This window comes from Chenopodium album, chromosome 9, assembly GCF_948465745.1.
Source record: "Chenopodium album chromosome 9, dcCheAlbu1.1, whole genome shotgun sequence".
Classification (NCBI taxonomy): domain Eukaryota; kingdom Viridiplantae; phylum Streptophyta; class Magnoliopsida; order Caryophyllales; family Amaranthaceae; genus Chenopodium; species Chenopodium album.
The window spans coordinates 68,780,831-68,799,425 of record NC_137842.1 but is presented as its reverse complement, the minus strand read 5'-3'; the positions used below and the strand labels follow the sequence as shown (position 1 = coordinate 68,799,425).

The 18,595-nt window shown below is 33.5% G+C and overlaps 3 protein-coding genes across 3 annotated transcripts; all 3 read left to right on the top strand.

The window, feature by feature from the left end:
- The first annotated feature begins 370 nt into the window (after positions 1 to 370).
- On the top strand, positions 371 to 1,757 carry LOC145560346 (AT-hook motif nuclear-localized protein 25-like). The gene has a single exon (XM_081621600.1). The coding sequence runs from the start codon at positions 660 to 662 to the stop codon at positions 1,467 to 1,469; it is 810 nt and encodes a 269-aa protein (XP_081477726.1). The 5' UTR covers positions 371 to 659; the 3' UTR covers positions 1,470 to 1,757.
- A 4,825-nt stretch (positions 1,758 to 6,582) lies between these two features.
- On the top strand, positions 6,583 to 11,198 carry LOC145558982 (protein FAR1-RELATED SEQUENCE 5-like). Its single transcript, XM_081620365.1, has 2 exons — positions 6,583 to 8,854; positions 10,862 to 11,198. Exons 1-2 carry the CDS (start codon positions 6,698 to 6,700, stop codon positions 11,033 to 11,035), a joined length of 2,331 nt encoding a protein of 776 aa, XP_081476491.1. The 5' UTR covers positions 6,583 to 6,697; the 3' UTR covers positions 11,036 to 11,198.
- Positions 11,199 to 12,281: 1,083 nt separating this feature from the next.
- LOC145558073 (chaperone protein ClpC2, chloroplastic-like) lies at positions 12,282 to 14,789 on the top strand. Its single transcript, XM_081619223.1, has 5 exons — positions 12,282 to 12,404; positions 12,649 to 12,834; positions 12,962 to 13,132; positions 13,297 to 13,514; positions 13,670 to 14,789. The coding sequence occupies exons 1-5, from the start codon at positions 12,282 to 12,284 to the stop codon at positions 14,787 to 14,789; spliced, it is 1,818 nt and encodes a 605-aa protein (XP_081475349.1).
- The last annotated feature ends 3,806 nt before the right edge of the window (positions 14,790 to 18,595 follow it).

Here is an 18,595-nt window from a genome sequence, read left to right as displayed (position 1 = left end):
AATTTGAAGTGAACAAACCCTAAATAATAGCTCATACCGAGTACATAGTCTCCATCACTCAAGTACACAACTTATTAAAACAAATAATAAAACATTAGAACCACTTGTCAAAAAATTAAAATTATATATATAAAAAAAAACATTTAATTTACTAATACAAAGTCACCAACACGAGTAGCAAATTAGAAACAACACTAACAAGTGTAACATTTGTTTATGCCTATATTCTAGTTTAAAAAAAGTACTAATTATAGTGTCACATAATATAATACTCCTTAATAATAATATATTAAAGTGAGGTTCCATTATGAAAACTTGAAGCAAACCAATTAAACTCCTTTAGTAATAAAATATTATATCTCTATTTTCACCTCGTCAAAAAGCTCAAAAAGTTTCATACCGCCATAACCTTCTCAGTCAAGAAAGCATTTTTCTTTTCTGTATAGTAGTATTTAACGCCCCATTCAACCTCCTTCAACACTCTCTCCTCTTTCTTGAAATTCATTATCTTTGAATTCCCAATTTTTTTCAATTCAAACACCCTTTTCCTCAATTCATAAGCCCCCATAATTTCCTGTTTCTTACACCAACTTTTCTCATTCAGACATTTCATCAAACACTTGGTAGACAACACACTTTTCTCAAATCTGGGCTTAAAAATGCTGGAGCTCCAAGTAGACACCACAAAATCTGAACCCGAACCCGCATCCACCAGCTCCGGCGGAGGAAACAGTAACAGTGGCGGCGGACGGAGGCCCAGAGGCCGGCCTGCGGGCTCAAAAAACAAGCCCAAACCACCCATTATCATAACCCGAGATAGCCCAAATGCTCTGAGATCCCACGTTCTAGAAGTTTCTCCGGGTTCAGATGTGGTAGAATCCGTGACCCATTTCGCAACCCGAAGAGGAAGAGGAGTTTGCGTGTTTTCCGGCACCGGAGCTGTCACCAATGTCAATCTCCGGCAACCAGCGGCGCCGGCGGGAAGTGTGATGACGTTACATGGAAGGTTCGAGATTCTTTCGATTACCGGGACCGCTTTACCACCGCCTGCCCCACCCGGGGCAGGTGGGCTGACCATATTCCTGGCGGGCGGGCAGGGGCAGGTGGTCGGCGGAAGTGTGGTGGGCCCGTTAATGGCTTCCGGGCCGGTGGTTTTAATGGCGGCTTCTTTTGCTAATGCTGTTTTTGATAGGTTACCATTGGAAGAAGGCGAGGAAAGAGAAATCGGAAATAATACTAATACTAATACTACTACTAATAATAGTAATAGTAATCCGGTGGCGCAATTGCAGCCACCGTTGCAACAAGTGCACAATCAGCAGCAGCCGACGGCTTCGCAGTCGTCGGGTGTTACGGGGAGTGTGGGACCCCTAGAAGGAGGAGGGAACTTCTCGAGTTTCGGTGGCGGGGGTGGTGGTGGAGATGGACAAGGTGGGAATGATGTATTTGGATGGAGGTCACAATATTAGGTTTTTAAGTTAATGGTTAACCGTGTTATCGAGTTTCTGAGGCATTTCGTCGGATTATTGATGGTCAAAGGTGTGTCTGCCTGGCCGATGGTGGAAGTGATGGTGAGCTCCCAAGCTGAGGTACAAATTTTGTGTACAAAAATGAATGATCAAAAACTTGTGCAATTTGTAGAACTAAGAAATAGTCACTCCATTTTTTATTTTTTTCTTTCAAAACCTTTTAATTTTCATGGAATTGTATTGTGCACAATTGCATGTAGTGAGGAGTGACTTTAATTTGGGGTGTTATTTATATAATTATTATTTATTTTCGACTAATTTGTAGATTTTTTTAAAAAATGAATTGAATTATGGAAATTTGTTGATCATGCAAAGGTTTGGCCACTACGTATATTTTTATGTATTCCTTAAATTCTCCTTAAATATAATACAATCTCCTTAAATTCTAACTATATATAAATACTTTCTAGGTTCTACTGTAGTTGTGTTAATGGATCAATGAATAGGTGACATTAATTCCAACGGTTGGGCCAATATATATTATAGAACTCAGAATCAAACAAAAGATGTTTTTGTCATTAATTCATTAACTAGTAATTTAAGATGTTTCCTCTATGTAGACATTTTATGTCAATTTGAGTTAATTTATTGATTTACTTGCCCTATAATAATATTGAATACACTTGTATAAATAGATGTCTCCTAGACATTATTAGTGTTCGAGTTTTGTAGTATAGTTTTTTTTTAGCTAAATTGAAGGTTTTGTCTTGTGTGTTTTGTTGTATTGCTGTTTTCAATATACATATGAAGTTATGAACTTATTGTTAAAAAAAAATGGTTGTTTTTGCTTGCATTTTGCATGCTTTATCTGCATTTATTTTATTTGTTACTAATCTTTAATCCTTGTGTCATTGTGTTTGATAATATGATTCATATAACATGATTTCTCGAATCAAGCAAGTTCTTGGTTAGATTGATAGATGACAATTTGTTTTGAATCAATTAAGTTCTTGGTTAGATTGAAAGATGACAATTTATTTAATTAAGGAATTTAAAGTATAAAACCCTTGATGACCTCAAATTCTTGTTTCCTCATCTTGTGTTGTTGGCTATGTTACTTATTATGTAGACGTTTTGAATTGCCTATTTTGTTCAGAGGAATGAAGGATGAATCATTTCTACCCTCATCAAAACATGATTTATCTAATTCCTTTAAATCTACGGTAAGATTTTGTTTCGGATTTAGGTGCTTTGCAATTTTACGTCACTCTAGTAAAAGTGTTTTCTTGTTTTTTAACTTGTAATTTTGTGAATTTCCTCTTTACAAAGAAATACGAGCACCTTACAGTGCCGATACATCATTCTACAATGATGTGACAACAATCTAAAAAAGAAAAGCATCGAGATCACTCAAACAATAGCCTCTCTCAAATTTATGCATAGATCAATTGGACAGAATTTCCTCCACCTAAAGAAACTCTCATTTTCCTGTCTAAACATTCCGAAAGAGATAGGTTCTATTATTTTCAATTCCTGTCATAGTCAATTTCTTTTCTTTTTCTTTCATGTCAAGGGAAGTAAAATTCATTTTCCATGATCTAATGATGAATTACCTCTTCTTTGCCTTTCTTTACTTATAGAGTAATACATATAGCTAGTTCAGTAGCTTAGGTCCCCTTTACATACATTTTTTTTATTTAATTAACACACTATGAAGGAGATTGATCAATACTTAAAATATACAAATTGTTATAATTTAAAATTCAATATAAAGTAATTCACTAATACTCTTTTTTCGGGGAAATAATTAGTAATCAAAGTTGGTATTACAGTGAATTGTGATGTGATGGTGAGTTCTTGTCACTGTAAGGTTGATTATAGGTAGTACGAAGTATGAAACAATGGAAGTGTTAAAATTAATTCTTTAATTTGTATGAAGTTGTTTTGATTTGTTTATTGTACTACTTAAAATTATTATTATTATTGAAACTTATCCGAACTTTTGTTTGAACTTGGACAATTATTATTGAATCTAATATAAAATTTGACAAAACTTACTAAAACTCATTTCAATTCCTCTATTTTTAGTAGAATTTGTGTGCTTTAAGTCGAGTACATGAAAGATGAAACCACTTCAAACTCTATTTGTTTAGGTTTATAATGTTCATAACAATGCTTTAAATTCAGCAAGGTTAATAACATTCATACCTAAGCTAAGCTAACTTGAAAGTGGTCAGTAGAAGTTTTTGAATTTTTAATTGGCCTAATAACTTTATATGATTGCTGGATTACTAGAAGCAAACTCTCAATGATCATTTTAATTATATGTTAATTAATTATATATCTAGCAACTTATATATTATGTATAGTTTTGAACTTTTAATAGACAACAATCTATTGTTCAGAATACTCTGTACATACTTGTATATATAAATGAATATGATTGATCTCATTAAGTAAATAAGATTTCAAATTTCATTTCAACTTTGTTTATAAAATGAATTATTGAACTTGATATGACCTTATTGGCTTCAAACATAGATGATGCACTCTTATATTGTTATGTACTAGTGTACTACTGCGTACTAATGTAAAGAACTAAAGACTAAAGAGAGCAAAAATCTACGTAAACTAAAGATTTTTGCTGATACACTTCAAACATAGATGAATAACAATTTATTATTTTACATGAGATGTGAGATTAAATTTCAGTTGCGACATTGTATTTCGTGACTCTCTTTAGAACAAAGCACAACCATGTTGTATACAAGTATACAAATAGAGCAAGTGAGAGATGTAACACATGCAAGTTATAGTTGTTTACATTAGGGCCTGTTAACATTTGTTGAATTGAGCTGAGCTGATTAGGATTAAAGTGAATAGTGTTGAAATGAATATTTTATGAGAAAAGGAAATTAGGAGCTGAACTGAAGTGATTGAAACTGAACTGAACTGAAATTAAGCTGAAGTGAACAGACTCTAACTCTTTTTTTTTTCTTTTTTTTTTTGAAAAGTTCCAAATTATCTAATAACAAAATTGTAAATAAATCAACATTTTAATAATTATAGCAACACACATGAGGCCCATTTGTAATAAAATATTGTTGATCTATTTACAATTTTACCACTTGATAAAAGCATAAAAGCATATTTTGTTTATGAAGAGGAATTATTATTATTATTATTATTATTATTATTATTATTATTATTATTATTATTATTATTATTATTATTATTATTATTATTATTATTATTTTTTTTTTTTTCTTTTGAGGGGATTAGAAGCAAAAAGCAAAGTAGAAACCCTCATGATAGAAAAGTTTGTAATGAGAGAATATGTTGTAATTTTAAGAAGTACAATAGCGGAAAAGAAAAAAAATTTAAAAAAGAGAAAAGCTTGAGACTTTAGAAGTAACTTAATTTGATCTTTCAAAAAAAAAAAAAGTAACTAATTTGAGGATAGGGTGCAAGCTTAGCCCAATAGATTCTTTGATTGGGTCCTACATAATTACTACCTTTTCTTTGTTCCAGTTTTAGGCCCACAACTATGCTTGTTCTGATCCATTTTCAAATCTTACTGCAACTTAAAGCAGAATAATAACGATATGACCATGAAATATCAAATGTGAGTTGCAGTTGCAGATTTTATTGGTACAAGCTCAAGCAAAAGTGTAATTTAAAGTATAGTTCATCCGTTATAAGGAAATTGCAATTTTTGAATTTTGAATGACACATAGCACTAATTTAATTATTAATATAATTTGTAGGTAATTATGTATTTATAAAATTTGGCGTCATAAAATCAAATTTGTCATACCAAAGCAAAGTTATACACGCATCAGTCGTAATTGCAAGCTTTTATAATAGTGTTTTCAATAGGTGCCAAGTTTAGCACGGATTGAAAACCTCATAGCCATGAGGTAACAATTGTGAGATTTCTTACCGCTACACCATATACTACTTGGTTGTAACTCTTGAGAGTGATAAGGCGCAAGTAGATAAGATATGCTCCAATTTTCCGTCTATGATAATGTTGACAAGGATAACCTTCTTTGAGCCTATGTCAAAAAAAAAAAAAAAAAAAAAAAAAGAAAAAAAGAAAGAAAGAGAAAGAAAGAGAGAGAGACTAGATCACAAGAATAAAGCTTGTGTGTGACTTTGCTTTTATTCTTCATGTTGTAAGGGGGTAATACTATATCACACAACTACTAGTACTATAGAGAACTACTGATATTATAGGGTGGGGTTTGAAATATCCTTTGTTTATGATTAATTGTAATATTTTTTTCTTTTTCATTTTCATTTGGTTATAATATTTTAAATATATACAAATTTTTTCTCTCTAAAGTCTCTATCATCATCAACTACTCTGTATAATATAGATTTTAAAATGCTCATTTTGATTTCCACTTCTCACAATCTCACCTTATAACTTTCACAAGACTATGTGTCAAATCTAGTGTTGTGATTAATCAAAAATAGAATGAATATCGGTAAAATAAAATGCCTGACCTAATTTATTTTAACTTACTTCATAAATGGTCAATTCTAATCTTAGAGTAAGGTCTTTTCAAATATAAAGGGCCTGTTATCTTCAGATTATTTTCAGTTCACTTCATTTCTTAATTTTCTTCTCACATACAATATTCAGCTCAGTTCAACTCACTTCAATCAATCAGAACAGACCCTAAGTAATGCTATAATTCTTGAATTTGGAATTTGGATCACTTAGTTTGTGGCAAGTCATTTTCAACAGCTCTAAAATTCTAAATTCATCAGTGGATCAGCCTGCACTACAAAAAGCCCAATCCAAAACATTAGACCACATTTTTTGTGTTCACTAAATATTTGCATATTCCACTTAAAATAAAAAAACCTTCCAGAAAATTAAAAACAATCAATGGTTGAGAATCAATCAATTTCATCAAAATTGAATCTGACGGTCATGATCAACTCTATGTTCACAATCAGATAAAGACTACCACATGAACTGATAAACTCTACCCACCATAACTTTCTCTCTCCTCCATTATCAAACCTTCAATCTTTTTTCTAATTTTTCCTCTAATCCCCTTCTTTAAACCCTTCATTTCAATTGAATTTTTTTAAAAAACAATTTCCCTCCTTTTCAATCAATTTTTTTTTTTACAATGAAAGAAAATCCCAGAAACCCTAAAACCCATTTCCATATTTAATTCAATCCCTAATTTTTCCCCCAATTTTTTGAAATGGAAAACCAGGTCTTAAATTTCGACATAGAATTAGGACCTGGGGCCACAATTTCCGACGACGCCATTGAAATCGACGAAAATGATATCCCGGAAACTCCATTTTTACACCCAACTACACATTTCTCATCCGCCATTGAAGGAGAATTGCTCGACCTTGAACCCTACGATGGCATGGAGTTCGAGTCCGAAGAAGCTGCAAAAGCCTTCTACAATTCGTACGCGCGTCGAATCGGGTTCAGCACCCGGGTCAGCTCGTCGCGCCGTTCGCGTAAAGATGGCGCAATTATACAGCGCTCCTTCGTTTGTGCGAAAGAGGGGTTTCGTAATTTGAATGAAAAAAGGACGAAAGATAGAGAAATTAAGCGTCCTAGGATGATTACAAGAGTTGGGTGTAAAGCAATGTTGTCTGTAAAAATTCAGGATTCTGGAAAATGGGTTGTTAGTGGGTTTTGTAAAGAGCATAATCATGAACTTGTTCCTCCTGATCAAGTGCATTGCTTGCGATCACATCGACAGATTTCGGGGCCGGCGAAAACGTTGATTGATACATTGCAGGCTGCTGGATTAGGGCCTAGAAGGATAATGTCAGCATTGATTAAGGAATATGGTGGGATTAGTAAAGTGGGGTTTACTGAAGTTGATTGTAGAAATTATATGAGGAACAATAAACAGAGGAGTATTGAGGGTGATTTTCAGCTTCTAATTGAGTATTTAAATCAAATGAAGTTGGAAAATTCGGGTTTTTATTTCGCGGTTCAAGGAGATGGTGATCATAATTCTTCAGGTAATGTTTTCTGGGCTGATAGTAGAGGTAGAATGAATTATAGTTATTTTGGTGATACTGTAACTTTTGATACTACATTTAGGTCTAATAGATATAGATTGCCTTTCGCGCCTTTTACTGGAATTAATCATCATGGTCATCCTGTGTTGTTTGGGTGTGCTTTTTTGATCAATGAATCTGAATCGTCGTTGGTTTGGTTGTTTAATACATGGTTGGATGCTATGTCGGGGAAGCATCCATTGTCGATAACTACTGATTATGATGCCACTATTAAGTCTGCTATAATGCAGGTTTTCCCTGGTACCCGGCACCGGTTTTGTAAATGGCATATCTTTAAGAAGTGCCAGGAGAAGCTGTCTCATGTTCTGCTTGAGCTTCCGGGGTTTGAGTCAGATTTTCATAAGTGTGTTAACTTGCCTGAGTCGGTTGATGAGTTTGAGTCTTGTTGGTTGTCGGTTTTGGATAGGTATGATCTTAGGGATAACGAGTGGCTTCAATTGATTTATTCTGCTAGGAGGCAGTGGGTTCCAGTGTATTTACGAGATGCATTTTTTGCTGAGATGTCAGTTACACAACGTAGTGATAGTATGAATTCGTACTTTGATGGGTATGTGAACGCGTCCACCAATCTTAGTCAGTTCTTTAAGCTTTATGAAAAGGCTCTTGAGAGTCGAAATGAAAAGGAAGTTAGAGCTGATTTTGAGACTATTAGTACTCCTCCTGCTCTTAAAACCCCTTCTCCGATGGAGAAACAAGTCTCTGGACTTTACACTAGAAAAGTATTCATGAGGTTTCAGGAAGAGTTGGTAGGGACTTTGACTTACATGGCGACAAAGACGGATGATGATGGGCAGGTTATAACATATCAAGTAGCAAAATATGGGGAGGATCATAAGGTATTCTGTGTGCGATTTAATGTCTTAGAGATGCGAGCAACTTGCAGTTGCCAGATGTTTGAGTTCTCAGGGCTTCTTTGCCGACATGCACTGGCAGTGTTTAGAGTGACTAATATTCTAACTCTGCCCTCACATTACATTTTGAAGAGATGGACAAGGAATGCCAAGAGTAGTGTTATGTTGGATATTCCGCATGAAAGTACTGTAACTAGTTATCTAGAGTCCCATACAGTCCGGTATAATTCCCTACGTCACGAAGCTTTTAAATTTGTTGATGAAGCGGCTAGTACTTCAGAGACATATGATGTGGCAATGGCTGCTCTAGAAGAGGCAGCAGAAAAGGTATCCCAGGCTTTAAAGAGCGTGCGAAAGAGTTCTATGGCAAATGGTCCTGTTAAGGACTTAATGAGAGGAGGATCAGGGAATAAATCCAGCCATGACAATGGGATGAGCCTGAGTCAGCAAGTGTCTGAGGTACATGAGAAACTCTCTGATCATTTAGATTACGATTTGCTCTTGCTTCTTGGTATATGACAAATCTGTGCTATGCTCTAACCCCCCCTCCTCTTTTTTAAAGCAATTTTGCTGCTATCTTTTTGTTATAAATATAGCTTGGATATATTCTGTGTGGATGTCATTCAAAAGGGAAAAGAATACTTGAGATTTTGAGATCGGTTAAGCTTTTCCAAAGATGACTGTCTCTAGGAATATAGATACTAACCTACAGGATATCCTGTCTGTTCTGTTTGACTAGAGGACATAATACTGGATAATATCACTGAAGCTATGTATGTTTGCATAAGAAACTTTCAGTCAGGAGCAGAAAGTTGAAAACTGCTTTAAGCTGGCACTTCCATCACTTGGGGCCTGCTTTCAGTTTGATCTGTGGGAAACTGGGGTTCTTGGGTAACATTGCCTACTTGTGCAGCAACAGATTCTGTCATGTTTGGAATGAGATTCTTCTTTATGTGAAGAAGAGAGAGAGAGAGGGAGGGGGGGGGGGGGTGGTACCTCAGTAAATTATTGCTCATTTGGTCTATAATAAAGTGCTCAGACTTCAGACTCTTCAGAGTACTGGTGCTCCTAAGTGGACTCAGGGTCTGATTGGCTAGAAAGTCTTCTTTGTAAGAAAAGAATCAAAATAATGGGGCACTTCCAATCAACAATTTAGAGTCATTTTGACATGTTAATACCTCGTTTAGGCTTTAGTTGATAAATTTTTGAGTCTGTAGTTCCGTCTCTTTTAGTTTTTAACCTATGTCAGGTTTCTGTGAGCTCCCCTGCCGTCTCTACAGTCAGTCAGAACATTGCTTATTTTAAAATTAAAAACTCTCATAAAGAATTAAGGAATTGTTTAGGTTACAGAATGGCTGTAACTTAAAAAAACAGCTTCTTGTGATCATAATTGGGCAGCGTTGTGGAAGTAAAATATATGCACCATCTTGGTCCTTTGCTTCATAGAGTTTGCAGCCTCTTAGACTTGGTATCTGAAACCTAATTATCGAGTCATTATAATGTAGTCTATTATGATCCAAAACCCCATTGTAAGTTGTTTGACTCCCTTTGTTTGACAATTAGTATTACATACATTCGAACTCTCCTTGACATGGACTATTGTTGAATTGAGTTGCTTACTTTGGGCTTATAAATGATATTTCAATCGGACAGAAGTATAGAAAAATTTACATGTAGCACTGTAACCTACCTTACACAAGTATGATTTTTAGGATATGAGTGTTGATGAGCTGTATTTAAACTTGTTACTTTTTTTTCCCCTAAATTGTAGTAAAAGAGAAGATGACAAGATTGTATAAACTGTATGATTGTGAGCTGTTTTATGGTAGTCTGATTTGGTGTAAATGGTGATAATTTAACCTTAAACTGTGAATCTTGGTTTTGTCACTTTTGCGGCTCTGTCTGATTGAACCATCCTCCCTCTTTTGAGATTTCCTCATCCAAGCTGAATTGCTGTTCTTGAATCATCTTAGAATTATTATAGCAATCTTGCTATAACAAAAATTGTAGAGGAGAAGCAGGAGTTGAGTATATGTTATAGATTTCCTTCAGTTGATTTTATTTAGGATACCAAATCAGCTCTGAGATTATAACTTTGGAGTTTGGACTGAATCTGCGATTACTGTTTGGGATTGGTTTGTCTTCATTGCTGTATTGGTTTAATGTCATTTAACTTACGGATGTTTGGTGTTTCCATTTGATTTCTTTATTCTCTTTTAGCGTTTTATTTTAATGCTGATAAAATTGACAAATTTGACTGTATTACCAACTAGTATACAAGTAAAATGGTTTAACACTCCTTTTATTTCACTAATTTTTTTTAGTCTTTGTGTCTTTCTTATAAGCAACTAAATGTGCTGGGAACTAAAATTTGATACATATATAGCAATAGGGCACAGTGGCACACTGTTAAAGCAATCAGAAATTGCTCGACTATCTAATTCGTTTGCTGCAATCTTTACTTAGGACTGCATGGACCAGAAAATCAGAGAACTCAGTGAGGAGCTAGAATCAGCTAACCGAAAGTGTGAAGTTTATCGAGCCAACTTGCTTTCAGTTTTGAAGGACATTGAGGATCACAAACAACTGCTAGCAGTAAAAGTTCATAATGTGAAGCTTAGCCTCAAGAATGCCATTTAAAAGATACCGTGCAGTTCCCTCGATGTACAATTGTACATTATAACTTTATAAGAGATTTTTTTGTTTAGCTCAATTACTCACAGGATTTTTTTCTCTTTTCTACATAAAACATTGTACATTGTGTGGATAGTAAAGAATTAGAGTTATGTAGGCCTTTGACATACATTGTAACAGTGTGTGTTTCCTAACATCAATATGTAATTAACAGATCACACCAGTAAGTCAGCTTTCTTCTGATATTCTCGGAATAATATTATTTTCCTGTAAGATTTACCCATCTTCAAAAATAATTTCTCTTCGTAAGTTATTCTCCTGATTTATTGTGACTGATCTATTCCGAACTTCTTCATAAGTTTTAATTTTGCAGGTTGGCAAAGGTTGTGGCTTCATGCAGTTAAACTCTGACACTGCTATATGTCCTGGGTTTTTTTTTTTTTTTTTTTTTTGGTCTATAAGATTAGCTTTTGTTATTTTATTTTTATAGCCACATTAAATGGTACCTATTTATTTATTTATTTTTATTGGGCTTATGAGATACAATCGTACAAGAGTTAATGCTATATGACTGTAAATTATTCCTCAAAACAAAAAAAATGACTGAATTATGAGAGAAACATAAAACAAGGTCAAACTAGGTGAAAAACACAAATTTTAAGGTGATTTTTTATTTACTTATAAAAAAAAAATCACCTTAAAATTTGTTATAAGAGGATTATAATTATTCTAATTTGTAAAAAGTTATACTTATATATTATAAACTTTTATCATTTTTTAATATAAATTTTATTCTTAAAAAACACGCATAATAATGTAAGATATTATGGCCTCAAAAAAATGTAAGATATTATAATATAATCAAACTCAGAAATGAAAATATTTTTTTTCTTTTCAAAACAAGATTTTATTTTATGATAATTATTGGGATTTTTGTTTTTTTTGAAAGCATTGGGATTTTTTTTTTCATGCTTTATTAACAGTTTTTATGATATATTATATGTTTGACGTTCCCTAAAAATATAAAAAATATTTGACGAATATATTATAAAAAAGATAATTTTATTTCTCCAAGATAAATATCAAAAAAAAATATTATGTGTGCAATTACAATCAATAAAAGCTATAGCTTTGCCTTTTATGCTGGAAAAAAAAATCTGCATTGGCCTCTTATGATGATTGATTGATTGTAGAAGCATTGAATTAAAACCCTACAATAAGCTGTTGAGCTTATTTTCATTCTCTAACTACAATGCCCTTGCGTTATAAGAACAAGATGATGTTAAAAAAAAGGCAGTTTTCTACCAAATTCGAAGCGAACAAATTCGAATTGCTAAGCAAATATGGTTCAGACTTGACCGAATTGGCTGAGAAGGTATTCTATATACAACATACAATATTTCCTGTTACATTAAAACTGATTTTTGCAATCATGGATTGAGGTTCGGAGAAAGTTGTCACATTCACTTCAGTAGAGTGATAGTTTATGTATATTTGTAGAATTGTATGATTGTTAGATACGAATCATACGATAGATTGGGATAGTTTGACATCTAATTTTGAACCGAGTGAGCATATTATGTTGTCACAATGTCACTGACAGTTTTGTGGTTTCGCAGGGTGAATTGAATCCTGTTATTGGCAGGGGAAGAGAAATTGAACTTGCTATGCAAATTTTATGCAAAAGGAGGAAAAACAGTCCTTGTTTTCTTGGGAGTCCTGGCATTGGACTAACTTCAATTGTTGAAGGCCTTGCGCAACGAATTGCTGCTGATTCAGCTCCTCTTCGATTCCTGGGGAAGAAGGTACGTTCCTTTATACTCACTACAAGCCTAAATGCTAGCATTATTGTACAATACAATAATTAAAAGGTACAATTTATATACTGTATTAAGTAAAAGTAATGCTTCAAATCAAACGTTGGTTGTACAGGTTATAGCGATTCAGAAGAGAAATATTTTTTCGGGTTGTGAAGCTTCTTTGTCTGAGATTGAGCAAAGGGTGACCGCGTTAATTGAAGAATTAAAACAAACTGATGGAATGGTCATTCTGTTTATGAATGAAGTTGATCTTCTTTTAAGAATAGGGGACAAGATTGATCAAGTAAGCCTTATGTGCAATACTCACTATACATTCATATATATAATCAAGTAGAAGATGTCACACAAACTTGTCGATGCATTTTTCGTTCCTCATATGACATTATACCAAACATACAGGTATAATGTATGCTCACATTAAGAATTAAGAATGTATAAATAAATCAGTGTGTAGGTGCCTTTACAAAGAAAGAGTACCAAACTTACATAGAGTCAAATACAACTTTAAGAGAACGTTTTCAGCCCGTCGACGTGCCAGAGCCAACAGTTGAGGAGACTCTCCAATGCTTGAAACTTTTACATGTAAAATATGCAGCACATCACAATGTTAAATACTCCAAGAAAGCTTTAGTTGCTGTCGCTCAGCTATCAAGACGTTCCCATAGGTAATGTTCTAAATGACTCGTGTACGTTCTTTTTAGTTGAAACATATTTACATTTAATAGTGTGTACGAAATTAAACATGCCTAAATGAAATGTATCAACTAATACAAAACGAAAGAGCCTAAACAGTTCTTTTAATTTGATTAATCTACTGCAGTGATGGTTTTGTGATCGACAAGGCAATAGACATGATGGACGAAGCAGGAGCTCGTGTGAGTCTTCAATTGACAAAAGCGGCATCAGACAAGAAAGTAAAGGTGACAAAGGAGCACATAGCATCCTTAGATAAGTCAGCTAAGAAGCAAGTCGGAAAGTCTTTTATGCATAGAGTTAGCACCCTAGAGAAGCCTAAATCACTCCTCGAAATGGAAGCATGTCTTAGGAAGCATATCATAGGACAAGAAAAAGCAATTGAAACACTTAGCAGTGCCCTCCTTCGCGCTAAAGCAGGAATCAGGGATACTAAGCGGCCTATTGCAAGCTTCATTTTCACTGGCCCAACTGGTGTAGGGAAAACAGGACTAGCCAATGCTGTAGCCATCGAGTACTTTGGATCGTTGAAGCACATAATAAAGCTCGATATGAGTGAATACAAGGAACAACATTCTGTTTCAAAGCTTTTTGGTTCACCTCCTGGATATGTAAGTCATGAAGCTGGAGGTCAACTAACCAAAGCAGTCATGAATCAACCCGAGAGTGTAGTTATGTTTGATGAGGTCGAAAAGGCTCATCCAGATATCTTCAACACGTTACTTCAAGTGCTCGAAGATGGTACTTTGACTGATGGTAAAGGTACCAAATTCAGTTTCACCAAGACACTCATTATTTTCACATCAAACATCGGTCACAACTTGTTCAACCAATCAAATTACGATTCAGAATGTGGTGGAGAACAAAACTATCAAGACCTAAAGGAGCAAGTTATGGAAGAACTTAAGAAGTTTTTCAGACTTGAACTGCTAAATCGATTAGATGATATTGTAGTGTTTCAACAAATTAGAAATCGCGATGACCTGATGAAGGTATTGGAGATAATGCTTGACAAATTATACGAAAGGTTGAAACGCAAAGACATAACTGTAGAGATAAAGGATAATGTGAAGAACAAGTTAATAGAAGAAGGGTATGATCCTATCTATGGAGTTCGCCCATTAAGGAGGTGCATTACCAGGCTAATCGAGGATGCCTTAGCTCAGTGGATTGTCGATGGAGATGTTAAGACGGGCGATTCACTAGTCATTGATCTCGATAGTCATGGCAATGTCATTAAGCTCTAATTTTTTTGCATTATCTACGCAAAGCCTTGTTTTAGAGACAGTCACAATATAACTTTTCATTATAAGGGTGATTCTTTTTTACTCTGTTGATTTCTTACCTTGTTTTTACAAAAAAATATTTTATGGTAACTTTTAGTATCTCATGATAAGTTATATTATATTATGATTTAGAGCTTATTCTGAGGTCTATAGTTTGAGCAAATGCAGATTGAGAGTACATCATAAGAATCAGTGGCGTATCCAGGAATTCCGAACTGTGGGTTCGGAATCTTAAAAAACAAACGATGCTCATATATTAATTAAATATTCAATATATAAGTTCAAATTTTTTATTACAAATGGATGGATTAAACAGTTATAAAATAATAAATAAAAAAAAAACCTACAAAAGCATTCTTCGAGTTTTATACTTTGAAAGCGTGCTAAAACATTACTACTTCTATAAATGATAAATCTATAATTATATTGCAAAAAATCAATATTACACGAAAATTCGAAAAACAAAAATCCCAAGTCCCCAATAAACACAAATTTGATAATGAAATTTTTTTCTAATTATCAATTAAAAGACCAAGTAAAAATTTTAAATTCTAAGTTTCTAAATTCAATTTGTACGTCAACAATATATCAAAACTAATTAAACAAATCAATAATTAATCTAATTATCACTAATTTACAAACAAATAATGATTTAAGAACTAAGAGGAGTAGAGGAATACGAGGACCGTTGAAACTAATACGTACTAAAGGATAAAAGCAATAATAATATTAGATAAGTATGAAGCAAGTAAAATAAAGAACTCATAATATTTCTTCATGCTTACTTCACCAAATACAAGAGCCATATATGTAGGCTAACAAACAACAAATAATAAGCTAAAAAAACTGAAAGTATTATGCCATGTTTAACCCATAAACCCACTAAATAAACTCATTAACTTCTAAATTCATTTAATTCTCTAACTTAACAAAATGACCAACATACTACTCCTAAAATTATTGACCCAACTATGGACTAACTCATGAAGAACAACGGAAGAAATCGAAAGGGGGGGGGAAAAAAAAAACAAAAAAATGAGGGTGGTTGGTCTCGAACCCATGATCAAGAGGAGCCTCACTACTCTATTAGTCACTCCCTTACCAATGTGCCAGAGTTACATATTTGTTTATTTACTTCACAAAAATTTGTTTTAACCTTATTTTTTTTTCTTTTTTAAAAAAAAAAAAAAAAAAATCAAAACTTATAATTTTTTTTTCAAAAAATCAAAACTTATAACCCCCCTAGATCCGCCCATGATAAGAATCATTCCTCGTATTTGTTTTGAATTGTTGTATATGATTTAAATTTTTAAGGAAAATTTGTTGAAAATCATCTTATAAAAACCAAATTTTGTTGAAAATCATCTTATAATTTTTTTAATTTTATTTTTTAATTTTTTTTTTTTTTTTTTGTCAAATCACACCTGTTTAAAATTTTTTTTGTTGAATCCCACCACTTTTCGAATTTTGACTATCGATTCACATTTTCGGCGTTGATTAGCATGTGCACCTCACGTGACCTACTTAACCCCACTTTTCTATTATTTTCCCCCCTTTTCCCTTCATTCATTCTCTGTTCGTCACTAACATTTCCGTGCAATTATATAAAAGGCTATAAAAACCAAAGTATGATGAAGAGAATTGACGAAGAGGGGAATGAATGGTGGGAAATGGGGGAAAAACAAAAAGAAAAGTAGAGTTAAGTCTTAAGTGGGTCGCGTGAGGTGCACATGTTAGTCAACGTTGGAAATGTAAGTAATTAGTCGGAACCCGAAGAAATGGAGGGACTTAACAAATTTTTTTTTAAAACTGGTGTGCCTTGACAATTTTTATTTTTTAAAACACAAAACAAAAATTAAGATGGTTTTCATCAAAATTTGGTTTTTATACAAAACAAAAATTACAAGATGATTTTCAACAAAATTTGTTTTTTATAAGATGTTTTTTAACAAATTTTCCAATTTTTAATTAGTACAGTATTAGTAAAGTATGAAGTATAAGTTGTCCTTAATTAGCTTGGTACCTCGAAAATTGTCATGAGTTTGTTTAGTTCATGTACTAGTGTACTACCAGTACCATTAACTGTTGTAAAATTATAACTTTAAATCTTTAATTTGCTCTAGCGTAAAACTGAAAGAACTAATGGCTCCAAAAAAAATAAGAAAATGAAAAAGATACATATGCTAGCTAGGTGCAAATAAGCTAATAATCAGTGTGTTCTTTAGTTAAAGAACGTAGTACGTCTCTATTAGATACATATGGTATCAAGGAAAATACAAAGGAGGATTATGATGGGCAAAAATAACTTAGGATGAAAGTGAAGAGATTCCTAGACATAAATTAAATGGGATCTTAAGAACAATAAATATTTTGTTGCAAACCCATTAGAAGATAAAATATATGAACTTCAAATAAAAGGTAGTACCAAATTTTTATTGAACAAAGAATATCGAGTACAATTGTATAATACAAATTAAATACACCTAGGAGGGATTTACCTTCTAGGAAGGGCCTTCCCAATACCTAGGGTCTAGAACAACCATGTATAACAAAATATAACAATTAAAGCTAATAAAATCAAGATAAGCAGACTGCCTGCTTTAAAATAATCGAATCAGCTGATCTTCAAAACAAAATTATTCATCCCATAACAGTAATAACTCTGATCGACATAACGGACAGGTTCCTTTTCTCTTATGTATCCAACCAAGAAAGCAATTCTTGTGAAATACATGAGAACAAGGAAGCATCGCCACACCGTCCGACTTCCCAAACTCCTCTAAACATATTGAGCAATTCTCCTTAACCCCCGAATAACCATTACAAAACCGTACTCCACTTGCTTCTAGACGAAATTCTATGTCTTCTTCCTTGTCGATAATCTCCTCATCATCACCAATATCATCCAAGTACATAGGCTCCTCTTCCTCCTCCTCCTCCTCCTCGTCTTCCTCCATCAACTCATCATAGTTGTACGCGTGATCATCACCATTCTCCTCCTCCACATGGTACACTTCGGCCTTGACGTGCATAACAAGTGACTTACGGCCACAATCACGAACATCATCGAGGAAGAGCTCACAACTTTGTACCACAACATCAACAATAGAATCCCAAGCATTACTATTAACATCATTATCCTTGAGGCAATTCACGACCACATCTTGTAATTCCCAATAAGGGGACTCTCTCTCGAACTCTAAAATTACATTCATTGTCTTCACGTTAACGTCGACGTCAAGGCCGTCTTCTTGGTACGACATGTTGACGGTAAAGAGATCATCAACTGGTTTATGGTTATCACTACTAGTGTTGTTTGGCTCCACCCAAGATGTAACTTCAACCCCTCGTTTTATCGATGAGGTTAAACATTCCATATTATTCATAATTAAGGTTTAAGGCAAGGCTTAGATCGATGTTATGAAAAAGTTAAGGCAATTTTTTTTTTCAACGGAGGTTAAAGGCAATTATTTATAAACAAACAATATATAAGTGTGGCTGACTTGCCCCACAAGGTCACGCCAATTTTTTTTTAATTTTTTTTTTAATTTTTAGATTATCTAATTATTTTTAGATTATCTAATTGATTATAGTAATGATTTGCCATCTATCTTATTACACTCATCCTAACCGACTATCTTTTTCTTTTCTTTTTTACAACTAATTTTGGAAATATATAATAAGAACAAAGATATTATGAGAAAGATATACAAAATCTATATAGGATTCTAACTTAAATTTGGAAATATATTTTAAACATGATTTTG

Coding starts and splice junctions, on each gene's coding strand:
- LOC145558073 (XM_081619223.1), top strand. CDS start 12,282: ATGCCCTTGCGTTATAAGAACAAGATGATGTTAAAAAAAAGGCAGTTT. Junction 13,133..13,296: donor TAGGGGACAAGATTGATCAA/GTAAGCCTTATG, acceptor TAAATAAATCAG/TGTGTAGGTGCCTTTACAAA. Junction 13,515..13,669: donor CTATCAAGACGTTCCCATAG/GTAATGTTCTAA, acceptor AATCTACTGCAG/TGATGGTTTTGTGATCGACA.
- LOC145560346 (XM_081621600.1), top strand. CDS start 660: ATGCTGGAGCTCCAAGTAGACACCACAAAATCTGAACCCGAACCCGCA.
- LOC145558982 (XM_081620365.1), top strand. CDS start 6,698: ATGGAAAACCAGGTCTTAAATTTCGACATAGAATTAGGACCTGGGGCC. Junction 8,855..10,861: donor TGAGTCAGCAAGTGTCTGAG/GTACATGAGAAA, acceptor ATCTTTACTTAG/GACTGCATGGACCAGAAAAT.